General features: G+C 41.5%; 1 protein-coding gene across 5 annotated transcripts in view; it reads right to left on the minus strand.

The window, feature by feature from the left end:
- Positions 1 to 12,304, minus strand: part of EDA (ectodysplasin A) — a 396,783-nt gene extending 384,479 nt beyond the window's left edge. For 3 of the 5 annotated variants that reach the window (XM_005896186.3, XM_005896185.2, XM_005896184.2), the window contains exon 1: positions 11,657 to 12,300. In XM_005896186.3, coding sequence (XP_005896248.1) covers positions 11,657 to 12,052 — 396 coding nt within the window. In that variant the 5' untranslated portion in view covers positions 12,053 to 12,300. Of the gene's footprint in view, positions 1 to 11,656 lie in introns of all 5 variants that reach the window. The other 2 variants (XM_005896187.2, XM_070365745.1) reach the window with 2 other exon arrangements.
- Between the last annotated feature and the right edge of the window lie 384 nt (positions 12,305 to 12,688).

Raw genomic sequence — 12,688 nt, forward strand, 5'->3', positions numbered from 1 at the left:
AAAAATTGCAGAGGAAAGAACACTTCCAAACTCATTCTATGAGGCTACCATCACCCTGATACCAATAGCAGACAAAGACAACACAAAAAAAGAAAACTACAGGCTAATATCACTGATGAACATAGATGTAAAAATCCTCAACAAAATTTTAGGAAACAGAATTCAGCAACACATCAAAAAGCTGATACACCATAATCAAGTTGGGTTCATTCCAGGGATGCAGGGATTCTTCAATATACACAAATCAATCAATGTGGTACACCATATTACAAATTTAAAGATAAAAACCATATGATAATCTCAATGGAGGCAGAAAAAAAAACTTTGACAAAATTCAGCACCCATTTATGATTAAAACTCTTCAAAAAATGGGCACAGAAGGAACTTACCTTAACATAGTAACGGCCATATATGATAAGCCTACAACAAACATTATTCTCAATGGGGAAACACTGAAAGCATTCCCCCTAAGATCAGGAACAAAACAAGGGTGTCCACTTTCACCACTATTATTCAATATAGTTCTGGAAGTCCTAGCTACAGCAATCAGAGAAGAAAAAAAAATAAAAAGAATCCAGATCAGAAAAGAAGAAATTAAGCTCTCACTGTTTGCAGATGACATGATACTGCACATAGAAAACCCTAAACATAGTATCAGAAAATTTCTAGAGCTAACCAGTGAATTTAGCAAAGTTACAGGATATAAAATCAATACACAGAAACCACTTGCATTTTTATATACTAACAATGAAAAATGAGAAAGAGAAATTAAGGAATAAATCCCATTCACCATTACAACAAAAAGAATTAAATATCTAGGAACAAACCTACCTAAGGAGACAAAAGAACTGTACACAGAAAATTATAAGACACTAATGAAAGAAATCAAATATGACATAAACAGATGGAGAGATATTCCATGTTCCTGGGTAGGAAGAATCAATATTGTGAAAATGACTATACTATAAAATGCAATCTACAGATTCAATGCAATCCCTATCAAATTACCAACAGCATTCGTGACAGAACTAGAACAAAAATTTCACAATTCATATAGAAACAATAAAGACCCCGAATAGCCAAAGCAGTCTTGAGAAAGAAAACTGGAGCTGGAGGAATCAACCTTCCTGACTTCAGATTACACTACAAAGCTACAGTCATCAAGTATGCTATGGTACTGGCACAAAAACAAAAATATAGACCAATAGAACAAGACAGAAAGCCCAGAAATAAACCCAGGCACCTAAGGGTGCCTTATTTTTGACAAATGAGGCAAGAATAACACAATGAGGCAGTGACAGTCTCTTCAATAAATGATGCTGGGATTGGACAGGTACATGTAAAAGAATAAAATTAGAACACTTCCTAACACCATACACAAAGATAAACTCAAAATGAATTAATGACTTAAATGTAAGACCAGAAAGTATAAAACTCTTAGAGGAAAACATAGGCAGAACACTCAATGACATAAATCAAAGCAAGGTCCTCTATAACCCACCTCCTAGAGTAATGGGGAAAAAAAAAAAGTAGACAAGTGGGACATGATTAAACTTAAAAGCTTTTGCACAGCAAAGGAAACTATAAGCAAGGTAAAAAGACAACCCTCAGAATGGGAGAAAATAACAGCAAATGAAACAGCTGACAAAGGATTAATTTCCAAAATATATAAGCAGCTCATACAACTCAATACCAGAAAAACAAATAACCCAATCAAAAAGTGGGAAAAACACCTAAACAGACATTTCTCCAAAGAAGACATACAGATGGCTAACAAACACATGAAAAGATGCTCAACATCACTCATTATAAGAGAAATGCAAATCAAAACTACGAGATATCACCTCACAGTGGTCAGAATGGCCATAATCAAAAAGTCTACAAACAATAAATACTGGAGAGGGTATGGAGAAAAGGGAAGCCTCTTGCAGTGTTGGTGGGAATGTAAATTGACACAGCCACTATGGAAGACGGTATGGAGATTCCTTAAAAAACTAGGAATTAAACCACCATAAGACCCAGGAATCCCACTCCTAGGCATATACCTGAGGAAACCAAAATTCAAAGAGACACATGTATCCCAATGTTCACTGCAGCACCATTTACAATAACTAGAACATGGAAGCAACCTAGATGTCCATAGACAGATGAATGGGTAAAGAAGTTGTGGTACATATACACAATGGAATATTGCTCAGCCATAAAAAAAGAACGCATTTGAATCAGTTCTAATGAGGTGGATGAACCTAGAACCTATTATACAGAGTGAAGTCAGAAAGAGAAAGATAAATAACATATTCTAACGTATATATATGGAATCTAGAAAAACGGTACTGAAGAATTTATTTAGAGAAACAGACATAGAGAATAGATTTATGGACGTGGGAAGAGGTGAGGAGAGGGTGAGATGTATGGAAAGAGTAACATGGAAACTTACATTACTATATGTAAAATAGACAGCCAGTGGGAATTTGCTGTATGGCTCAGGAAACTCAAACAGGGGCTCTGTATCAACCTAGAGGGATGGGATTGGGAGGGAGATGGGACAGAGGTTCAAAAGGGAGGGGATATATGTATACCTATGGCTGATTCATGTTGCGGTTTGACAGAAAACAACAAAATTCTGTAAAGCAATTATCCTTCAATAAAAAATAAATTAATTTTTAAAAATCTAAAATTAAAAAGAATCCACAAATTTATAAGAAAAGAACAAACAATCCAATAAAAATATACAAGAGATTTGTATAGGCACTTCACAAAAGAAGATAACCAAACATAATAAACACATGAAAAGGAGTACAACTTCATTAATCTTCTGAGAAATGCCATTTAAAATCACAACGCGGTATTACTACAAACCGACCCACCAGAATGGCTATAATTTAAACAGTGACAATAACAAGTATTAGCAAGGATGTGGAATAACTAGAATTCTCATATATTGCCATACATTGGGAATGCAAATTGGTACAATCACTGAGAAAAGCTGTCATTATCAATAAATTTGAAAATATGCATTCCCTATGACCCAGAAATTCCAATCCTAGGTATATACCCCACAGAAATTCAAGTACATATAACCAAAAGACCTGTGTAATAATATTCATAGTACTGTTATTTATACTAACCCCAAACAGTGAACAATCCAAAAATCCATTATCAATAGAATGAATGAATAAACTGTGGTATATTCAAACAAGTGAATAATATACAGTAATACAAATAAAAAACTACACTTGCATGCAACATCATGGATATCAAAAAAGCATGACACTGAGCCAAAAAAAGCCACCCCAGAATATGTACTGTTTGATTTCATTTATATCAAGTTCATAATGGGAAAGTAATCTATGATGTTAGACATCAGGATAGTCATTCACTTTGGAGAAGGAAGATGGTATAGTGATAGGGTTGGGGCGTAAGATGGGGGTTATGAGATGCTACCAATACTTTTATTTCTTGACCTGAGTTCTGGTAACACTAGTGTATTCACTTTATAGTAATTCATCAAGTTGTACAATTAAGATTTGTGACCTTTTCTGTATGTATACTTCAATAAAAAAGTAGGGGGAAAAAAGAAGAGCTAAGCGATGAGTATTTATAGACCAGTCAGATGAAAATGACCCTCTATGAGGGCACCCTGCAGGCAAGGCAAGTAGGTTTTCTTGGTAATGTTCTTGGGAATTAAATGGCTTCAGAAGTTCTCTGGAATAAAGAGATCTTCTCTGTAAGGTAGTCACAGATAAATTACAAGTTATTTTTCACAAGATCTAAGAGAAAAAGAAAGAGATAAGACCCAAATGCAAATAAAACAGAACATCAAATGATACACAACAGAAAACTTTTTCCACCATCATAGAGGTAATCTTCTCCATTTCACTGTCTAATGATTCTAGAAACCAGTGAAATATTACCAGTGGAGCTATCTACTCACCTAAGCATAGGTGACAATTCATAGGCTTAGCAAGACCTGAGGAAAACAGGCCTGTTACAAAACTTTGTTTTATATGAACATCTCCAAAGGCCCCAAATAATATTTAAGTTGACAAGTATTCAGGTATCCCAACTATAACCAGTACTGTGTCAAGTATTGTGGAAAAAGAACAAAAAAGAAGGAGCTCTAATATAAAAACACAAAATTTATTAAACATAAAAACAGCAATAACAACTGAAGAATGATTCCAAGACAGAATATGGTGTGCGGGTTGCAGGAGTAGATTAGTAAGAGACCAAATGGGATAGGTATAATGGAGCAAGTTCATCGAAAGCCTTCAATATCACACTGAAAAGTTTAAATTGAAACCTATAGACAATGATTTTATCTGGATCCCATTCCGCTAAAATAATTCTTGGACTTAGTGATTCCTAGTCATTTTCTTGATCAACTGGCCCTAATAATTAATATCAAATCTAGATACACTAATGTCCTAACCAGTTAAACCAAGAGATGTTTTGTGCAAAGTTAAGGTTAACTTCAATGACATCACCTCAATCAGTCAGTTGCTCAGTTATGTCCGACTCTTTGTGATCCCATGGACTGCAGCACGCCAGGCTTCCCTGTCCATCACCAACTCCCAGAGCTTGCTCAAACTCATGCCCATCGAGTCGGTGATACCACCTGTCCATATCATCCTCTGTCGTCCCCTTCTCCTCCTGCCTTCAATCTTTCCCAGCATCAGGGTCTTTTCCAATGAGTCAGTTCTTTGCATCAAGTGGCCAAAGTATTGGAGTTTCAGCTTCAGCGTCAGTCCTTCCAATGAATATTCAGGACTGATTTCCTTTAGGATGGACTGGTTGGAACTCCTTGCAGTCCAAGGGACTCTCAAGAGTCTTCTCCAACACCACAGTTCAAAAGCATCAATTCTTTATCACTCAGCCTTCTTTACAATCCAACTCTCACATCCATACATGACTAGGGGAAAAAACCATAGCTTTGACTAGATGGACCTTTGCTGGCAAAGTAATGTCTCTGCTTTTTAATATGCTGTCTAGGTTGGTCATAGCTTTACTTCCAAGGAGCAAGTGCCTTTTCATTTCATGGCTGCAGTCATCATCTCCAGTGATTTTGGAGCCCAAAAAACTAAAGTCTGTCACTGTTTCCATTGTTCCCTCGTCTATTTGCCATGAAGTGATGGGAATGGATATCATGCTGTTAGTTTTTGAATGTTGAGTTTTAAGCCAACTTTTTCACTCTCTTCTTTCACTTTCATCAAGAGGCTCTTAATGAAAGGCTCACCTCAAATAATTAGGGACATACTCCAAATATTGCTAATAGTTCTCAATAAACCATTATAAATATACACAAACATATTTTTCTAAGCAGTTAAACCTTAAGAGTTCCAATCAGAGTATCTCTTAGGGAAACTGAATGAGATACTACCTTTATTTGCCTACCCCACAAAATAATCTTCCAACCATTTAAATATGCCTAATACCTAATATCTTTTTGCCTTTTCATACTGTTCATGGGGTTCTCAAGGCAAGAAGACTGAAGTAGTTTGCCCTTCCCTTCTCCATTGACCATGTCTTGACAGCACTCTCTACCATGACCCATCCATCTTGGGTGGCCCTACATGGCATGGCTCATAATTTCATTGTTAGACAAGGCTGTGGTCCATGTGATCAGTTTGAATTAGTTTTCTGTGACTGTAGTTTTCATTCTGTCTGCTCTCTGATGGATAAGGATAAGAGGCTTATGGACGCTTCCTGATGGGAGAGACTGAGGGGAAAATTGGGTCCTGTTCTAACAGGCTGGGCCATACTCAGTAACTTTTTAATCCAATTTTCTGTTGATAGGCGGGGCTGTGTTCCCTCCCTGTTGTTTGACGTGAGACCAAAGTATGGTGGAGGTAATGAAGATAATCCTTAGAAGAAATGGAGTAGCCATCATAGTCAACAAGAGTCCGAAATGCAGTTCTTGGGAGCATTCTCAAAAATGACAGAAAGATCTCTGTTTATTTCCAAGGCAAACCATTCATTATCACAGTAATCCAAGTCTATACCCCAACCAGTAATGCTGAAGAAGCTGAATTTGAATGGTTCTGTGAAGACCTACAAGACCGTCTAGAACTAATAACCAAAAAAGATGTCCTTTTCATTATAGGGGACTGGAATGCAAAAGTTGGAGGTCAAGAGTTACCTGGAGTAACAGGCAAATTTGGCCTTGGAGTACAAAATGAAGCAGGGCAAAGAACAGAGTTTTGCCAAGAGAATGCACTGGTCATAGCAAACACCCTCTTTCAACAACACAAGAGATGACTTGGCACATGGACATCACCATATGGTCAATACCGAAATCAGATTGATTATATTCTTTGCAGCCAAAGATGGAGAAGCTCTATACAGTTAGCAAAAACAAGACCGAGCTGACAGTGGCTCAAATCATGAACTCCTTATTGAAAAATTTAGACTTAAATTGAAGAAAGGGAAAACCACTAGACCATTCGGGTATGACCTAAATTATATCATTTACTATTATACAGTGGAAGTGACAAACAGATTCAAGGGATTAGATCTGACAGAGTACCTGAAGAACCTTGAACAGAGGTTCCTGACATTGTATAGGAGGCAGTATTCAAGACTATCTCCAAGAAAAAGAAATGCAAAAGGCCAAAATGGTTGTCTATGGAGGCCTTACAAATAGCTGTGAAAAGAAGACAAGCTAAAGGCAAAGGAGAAAAGAAAAGATAAACCCATTTGAATGCAGAATAGCAAGGAGAGATAAGAAAGCCTTCCTCAGTGATCAGTGCATAGAAATAGAGGAAAACAATAGAATGGGAAAGACTAGAGATCTCTTCAAGAAAATTAGAGATACCAAGGGAACATTTCATGCAAAGATGGGTTCAATAAAGGACAGAAATGATATGGACCTAACAGAAGCAGAAGATATTCAGAAAAGGTAGCAAGAATACACAGAAGAACTATACAATAAAGATCTTCATGACCCAGATAACTACGATGGTGTGATCACCCACCTAGAGCCAGACATCCTAGAATGCGAAGCCAAGTGGGCCTTGGGAAGCATCACTACGAACAAAGCTAGTGGAGGTGATGGAATTCCAGTTGAGCTATTTCAAATCCTAAAAGATGATGCTGTGAAAGTGCTGCACTCAATATGCCAGCAAATTGGGAAAACTCAGCCGTGGCCACAGGACTGGAAAAGGTCAGCTTTCATTCCAATCCCAAAGAAAGGCAATGCCAAAGAATGTTCAAACTACCACACAATTGCACACATCTCACATGCTAGCAAAGTAATGCTCAAAATTCTCCAAGCCAGGCCTTAACAGTACATGAAGCGTGAACTTCCAGATGTTCAAGCTGGTTTTAGAAAAGGCAGAGGAACCAGAGATCAAATTGCCAACATGTGTTGGGTCATTGCAAAAGCAAGACAGTTCCAAAAAAACATCTACTTTTGCTTTATTGACTACACCAAAGCCTTTGACTGTGTGGATCACAACAAACTGTGGAAAATTCTTCAAGAGATGGGAATATCAGACCACCTTACCTGCCTCCTGAGAAATCTGTACGCAGGTCAAGAAGGAACAGTTAGAACTGAACATGGAACAACAAACAGACTGGTTCCAAATTGGGAAAGGAGTACGTCAAGGCTGTATATTGTCACCCTGCTTATTTAACTTCTATGCAGAGTACATCATGAGAAACGCTGGGCTGGAAGAAACACAAGCCCGAATCAAGATTGCTGGGAGAAATATCAATAACCTCAGATACGCAGATGACATCACCCTTATGGCAGAAAGTGAAGAAGAACTAAAGAACCTCTTAATGAAAGAGAAAGAGGAAAGTGAAAAAGTTGGCTCAACACTCAACATTCAGAAAACTAAGATCATGGCATCTGGTCCCATCACTACATGGCAAATAGATGGGGAAACAATGGAAACAGTGACAGACTTTAGTTTTTTGGGCTCCAAAATCACTGCAGTTGGTGACTGCAGCCATGAAATCAAAAGGCACTTGCTCCTTGGAAGAAAAGCTATGACCAACCTAGTCAGCATATTAAAAAGCAGAGCCATTATTTGCCAACAACGGTCCATCTAGTCAAAGCTATGGTTTTTCCACTAGTCATTTATAGATATGAGAGTTGGACTATAAAGAAAGCTGAGTGCCAAAGAGTAGATGCTTTTGAACTGTGGTGTTGAAGAAGACTCTTGGACTGCTAGGAGGTCCAACCAGTCCATCCTAAAGGAAATCAGTCCTGAATATTCACTGGAAGGACTGATGCTGAAGCTGAAGCTCCAATACTTTGGCACCTGATGTGAAGAACTGATTCATTGGAAAAGACCCCGATTCTGGGAAAGATTAAAGGCAGGAGGAGAAGGGGACAACAGAGGATGAGATGGTTGGATGGCATCACCAGCTCGATGGACATGAGTTTGAGCAAGCTCCAGGAGTTGGTGATGGACAGGGAAGCCTGCAGTCCGTGGAGTTTCAAAGAGTCAGACACAGCTGAGCAACTAAACTGACTGAACTGAACTGAACTGAATAACTAATATAGTGGCTGGCTCATAGAAGGCTTCCTATTTATTGAACTATATTGTTAAATTACACCAGTACATTAAACTTACATCATCTCTCTCATGGTTTAGTATACTTTGATCATATCCTTCTCTCTACTGCTCTCTCTACAGACTGAAAAAAACAACTAGAAAATCCTTCCAACACTTTGATCAATTTAGATTGGCTTCTGGGGATTTGTATGAGCTGTTAAGTTTTTCTTGATGAGCAGCCACCAGGATTACCTATGTGATTGTGAATGCAAATCCACTTTTCGTCTTTTACAGGGAAATGATAAGAGTTTCGTTTCATCATTGTTTTCAACACTCTTCCTGTTAATGCCCACCATATTCTTGGCTTTTAGGACCACAGTCACAACTGGGCCACCTTCTTCACAGATTCATAAACAGTCATTTTTATTTTACTCTAACAATAATATTGTGTATTATCTGACTCAGAGACTGATGAGATGTATTTATAATAATAGTTCCTGAGATCATCTCCAGTGAGTATCCAGATAAACCTCCAGATACTCAGCTACTCCAGCTGTAGGAGACAGGCATGATTCCAGAAGGTCCACAGTGACCCTTTCATTTTTTATCATGAACAACTGTCTCCACTGGGGAGGCTTTTCTAATAAGTCCCTAGGAGTATGTATTTTGTATCCTGAATCTCTCTGCTATGTATCCTGAATGCCCTAATTTCCTTCTCTATTCTGTTTTTAAAGTTTTAAAATTGAAAGATGGCATACATACATCTTCGGTGACTTCTAGATTCCTTTCTTGAGTCATAACTGAGCCTATCCTCTCATAGCATGGATAGGTTTGCATGACCTTGTACAATGAGGTCACCTACCTGTGACTATTCTCCCTATTTGGTCTCATGACATCTTCCTGCAATTTATTCTTATCAGTTTGCCTGCACTCCTTGCAGATAAACTGGTGTGAAACATGAGTGTTTTGCCCATGGAAGGGTGTATATTTTTATCTTTCTTCCTCTCCATCTAAGAGTTGCTGTAACAGCAGCTGTTTGTGTTGAAAACTGAAATATAAAAATATGACCTACGTGGCCAAATCCCATGAGGCTGTTTACTTCCTTATTTATGAATCAGATTCTGTCAGCACAATGTAGAATCTTTACTGTCAGCAATACTGCAATTGAATGTCCTTGCAAAGCCAGCAGAGGGTGCACCAGGGCACTGAAAATTTTACCCAAGATGTAGCAGTATCAATTTACTAGCCAATCAACATTTCCTTTTTTTTTTTTTTGGTTTGGTATACTAAAACTAATATCCTTAAATCTTAAGTTCGTTCTGGGCTAAAATTCCTTCAAAGCATACTCTAATTCTCCTGAAAGTGAAGTTCAGGAAGAATAAGGAATACATGGTTAAACTTAGTCTGGCTAAAATGAAGGTAGAGTAAAAAATGATGCAAACTACTTTGTAAAAGTTACAAAGCTCTACCCAGCCACCTGACAAAAAGTCTCCAGAAAGTAGTATATTGTGGAATGGGTATTGAACTGGGAACAAAGAGACCAGCTACCATTCTAATTTTGATCATAGTTGTATGACTTTAGATAAGTCATTTTCCCCATAGGAATTATGTGTTCTCCAAGGTGAGTGATCAAATGGACTCATGGCTCCTCATAATTCACAAAAAACTCTAACTCCAATTGATGTCAGTAAATGTAAAGAGCCAGTATGCTTATTTCTACTCCTCGAAAAGACTGAAACAGAAAGAATAAAGGACAGAAGATAGGGCACTGTATTTAAACCTAGACAGAACTATTTCAAGTACCATGCAAAGGCAACTAAACGTCATTATAGACCATATGAGAATCCCATACCATCACAGAATCCCCAGAATACAGCTGTTCTGCTAGTCCTCAACCTACAAACATAGGTCTGTCAATTCTGAATGCCAAAAAGCCTTGGCAACTATGTGACTAAGGAAGTTCAATCCATCTTTTCACAGAATACCAAAGTTCAGCTGCTAAGTATTTCTACTGGGTATAGTCAGGGATGCAGGGTGGATAAAGGGAACCAGAATCCTAGTTAATTATCGTGTAGTACAGTGTTTAAAGTTTGAAGTACCAGAAGCATGTCTATTGATTCACTTCTCTGATAAACTGTTATATAAGTTGAAGTGTGCTAGCAAAACATTTTAAGGCTCAGGACAACTTTACAATGTAGAAACTGTGTCAGTCCTAATATTACAGCATTATCATGAATGCAACACCAGCTTTGGATGAGTGGTCAGAGTATCACTAACAATGTTATACAGTATGGCAATGACTCTAAATGTGGTAGTAAATACAGAAGGCCTGGGTCGCTCACCTCAAGGAGCTTATTTGCACAACTTCCCCTTTTCCTCAAGAGGAACAAATTGACTGTTATTCTTCAACCACCTCAAAAAGATCCTTGGCTGCTTCTCTTAAGTTTTACATGAGACAAAATATGGCAAACGAGAATATTTAGTTTAAGTGCACTAAATTTCCCTAAATAAAGAGATTTGCTGTTTCAGAAGTTGTCTAACAAGACGGTATATTTCTACCAGAATTCTTCAGGGGCGCTGATCCTCACTAAATTACCCAGGACAATTCGTCTCAAATTGCAGGTAAGTGTGAACAAGTCCACGATCTGGTCAGCGCACCAGGACCCCGCGCGGAAAACACGGTTCAAAGTTGTTTCAACGGGCGTGGAGCAGTTATTACAGCTGTTTACAGCTCCAACTCCAAACGAGAGTCTGCTAGTGCTGGCATCAGCTCTGGACACGAAAAAACAAGCACAGCGGGCGGAGAATCTCACCGGGAGCAGAACGGCCAGGCTGCTGCCGTTAGTCGGCCAGGGGGGCAGCGCCCGCACCTTCGCGCCGCGGCCCGGCCGGGAGCGCCGCCAACTCTTCCCGAGGCAGCCGGAGCCGGGGGCGGCGGGCGCCGGCCAGAGTTCCCAAGTCCGGGGGTCCAGAGAGACTCAGGGTGAGTTGGGCCAGGGACCGAGGACAACCTGCCCCCAGGCGACCTCTCCCTGGCTCGCCCACCACCTCCCCGGTCCAGCCGTCGAACTTGGCTCGAGGTGGCAGAGTCCTTCCCCGGCCCCCGCCCTGCGCACATGGTGAGGGGGCCCTGCCCCTCCAGAGTGACTCACCTGGTGCCCATCCTGGGAGTCTGGGGGGAGCGTAGTTTCTCCTGGTTCCAGCGGCTGCTGCTGCGGAGACCGCTGCCCGAAGTGGCGGGTGATGGGACCGTTGGGGTCGAGGCCACCGGGGCTGCTCAGGGTGCCCGAGGTGCCGGGGGTACCGGGGCCGCTGAAGCGGGACTCAGCTCCCCGTTCCCGCCGCAACTCGGAGCGCAGTTCTAGGTAGCAGCACAACGTCAGCAGGTGGAGGGCCAGGGAGAGGCCAAAGAAACCCAGAAAGAGCCGGCAGCTGTTCCCTTCGCCCGCCCGGGCAGGGGCCCCGCGACAGCCGCAGCCCTGGCTCCCGCGTTCCCGCGGCGCTGCCGCGGGCAAGGGTTCCCTGCGCTCCACCTCGGGGTAGCCCATGGCCTCCGGAGACACCCACTCTCTGAGGCCCGGGAGCCGCCGCGTCTGCCTCAGCCCTTCGCGACCCCTGACAGGCAGCTACTGTCCTGCCATCGGCTGGGGGCTGCAGGGACCCGTTCCTGCGCGACGGAGGCTGGGCGGGACCCAGCAGGGAGCAGCCTCATGTGCAGCTCCTCTCCGAGGGGTGGGAAAGAGAGGAGGAGGGGAGGGAGGGACAGGCGGCTCGGCCCGCCGAGGGAATGAGGGAGGAGGCCCCGGCCGACCCCGCCCCGTGCCTCAAGCGGGTGCTGGTACGCCCAACCACCGGGCCCGCCAAGCCTCGCCGCTCCGCCCCCTACAGTTCCACCCGGGGCCTCCAGCCGCGGGGCGGGGCCTGGGGGCGTGTGGGTTCGCCTCTGTCCCGCGGCCCCACCCAGCTCTTCTAGCTCGCCCTGTTCCAGTTGGTGACTGCGGCTGTCGTTCATCCCTGGACTCCGCCCCAATTTAACCCTTGAGCGCCAGTTCGGGGTTGGGGGGAGAGGGGAGAGGAGGAGTCGAGGCGAGGGAGGCTGAGAAGAATTGGGGAACCTTGGAAGGAAACTAGAGCAAAGAAAAGGAGGCGGAAACTAGTATTAATAGAAATGTTTGCAATTAACT

The sequence above is a fragment of the Bos mutus genome, chromosome X (assembly GCF_027580195.1).
Source record: "Bos mutus isolate GX-2022 chromosome X, NWIPB_WYAK_1.1, whole genome shotgun sequence".
NCBI classification, from domain to species: domain Eukaryota; kingdom Metazoa; phylum Chordata; class Mammalia; order Artiodactyla; family Bovidae; genus Bos; species Bos mutus.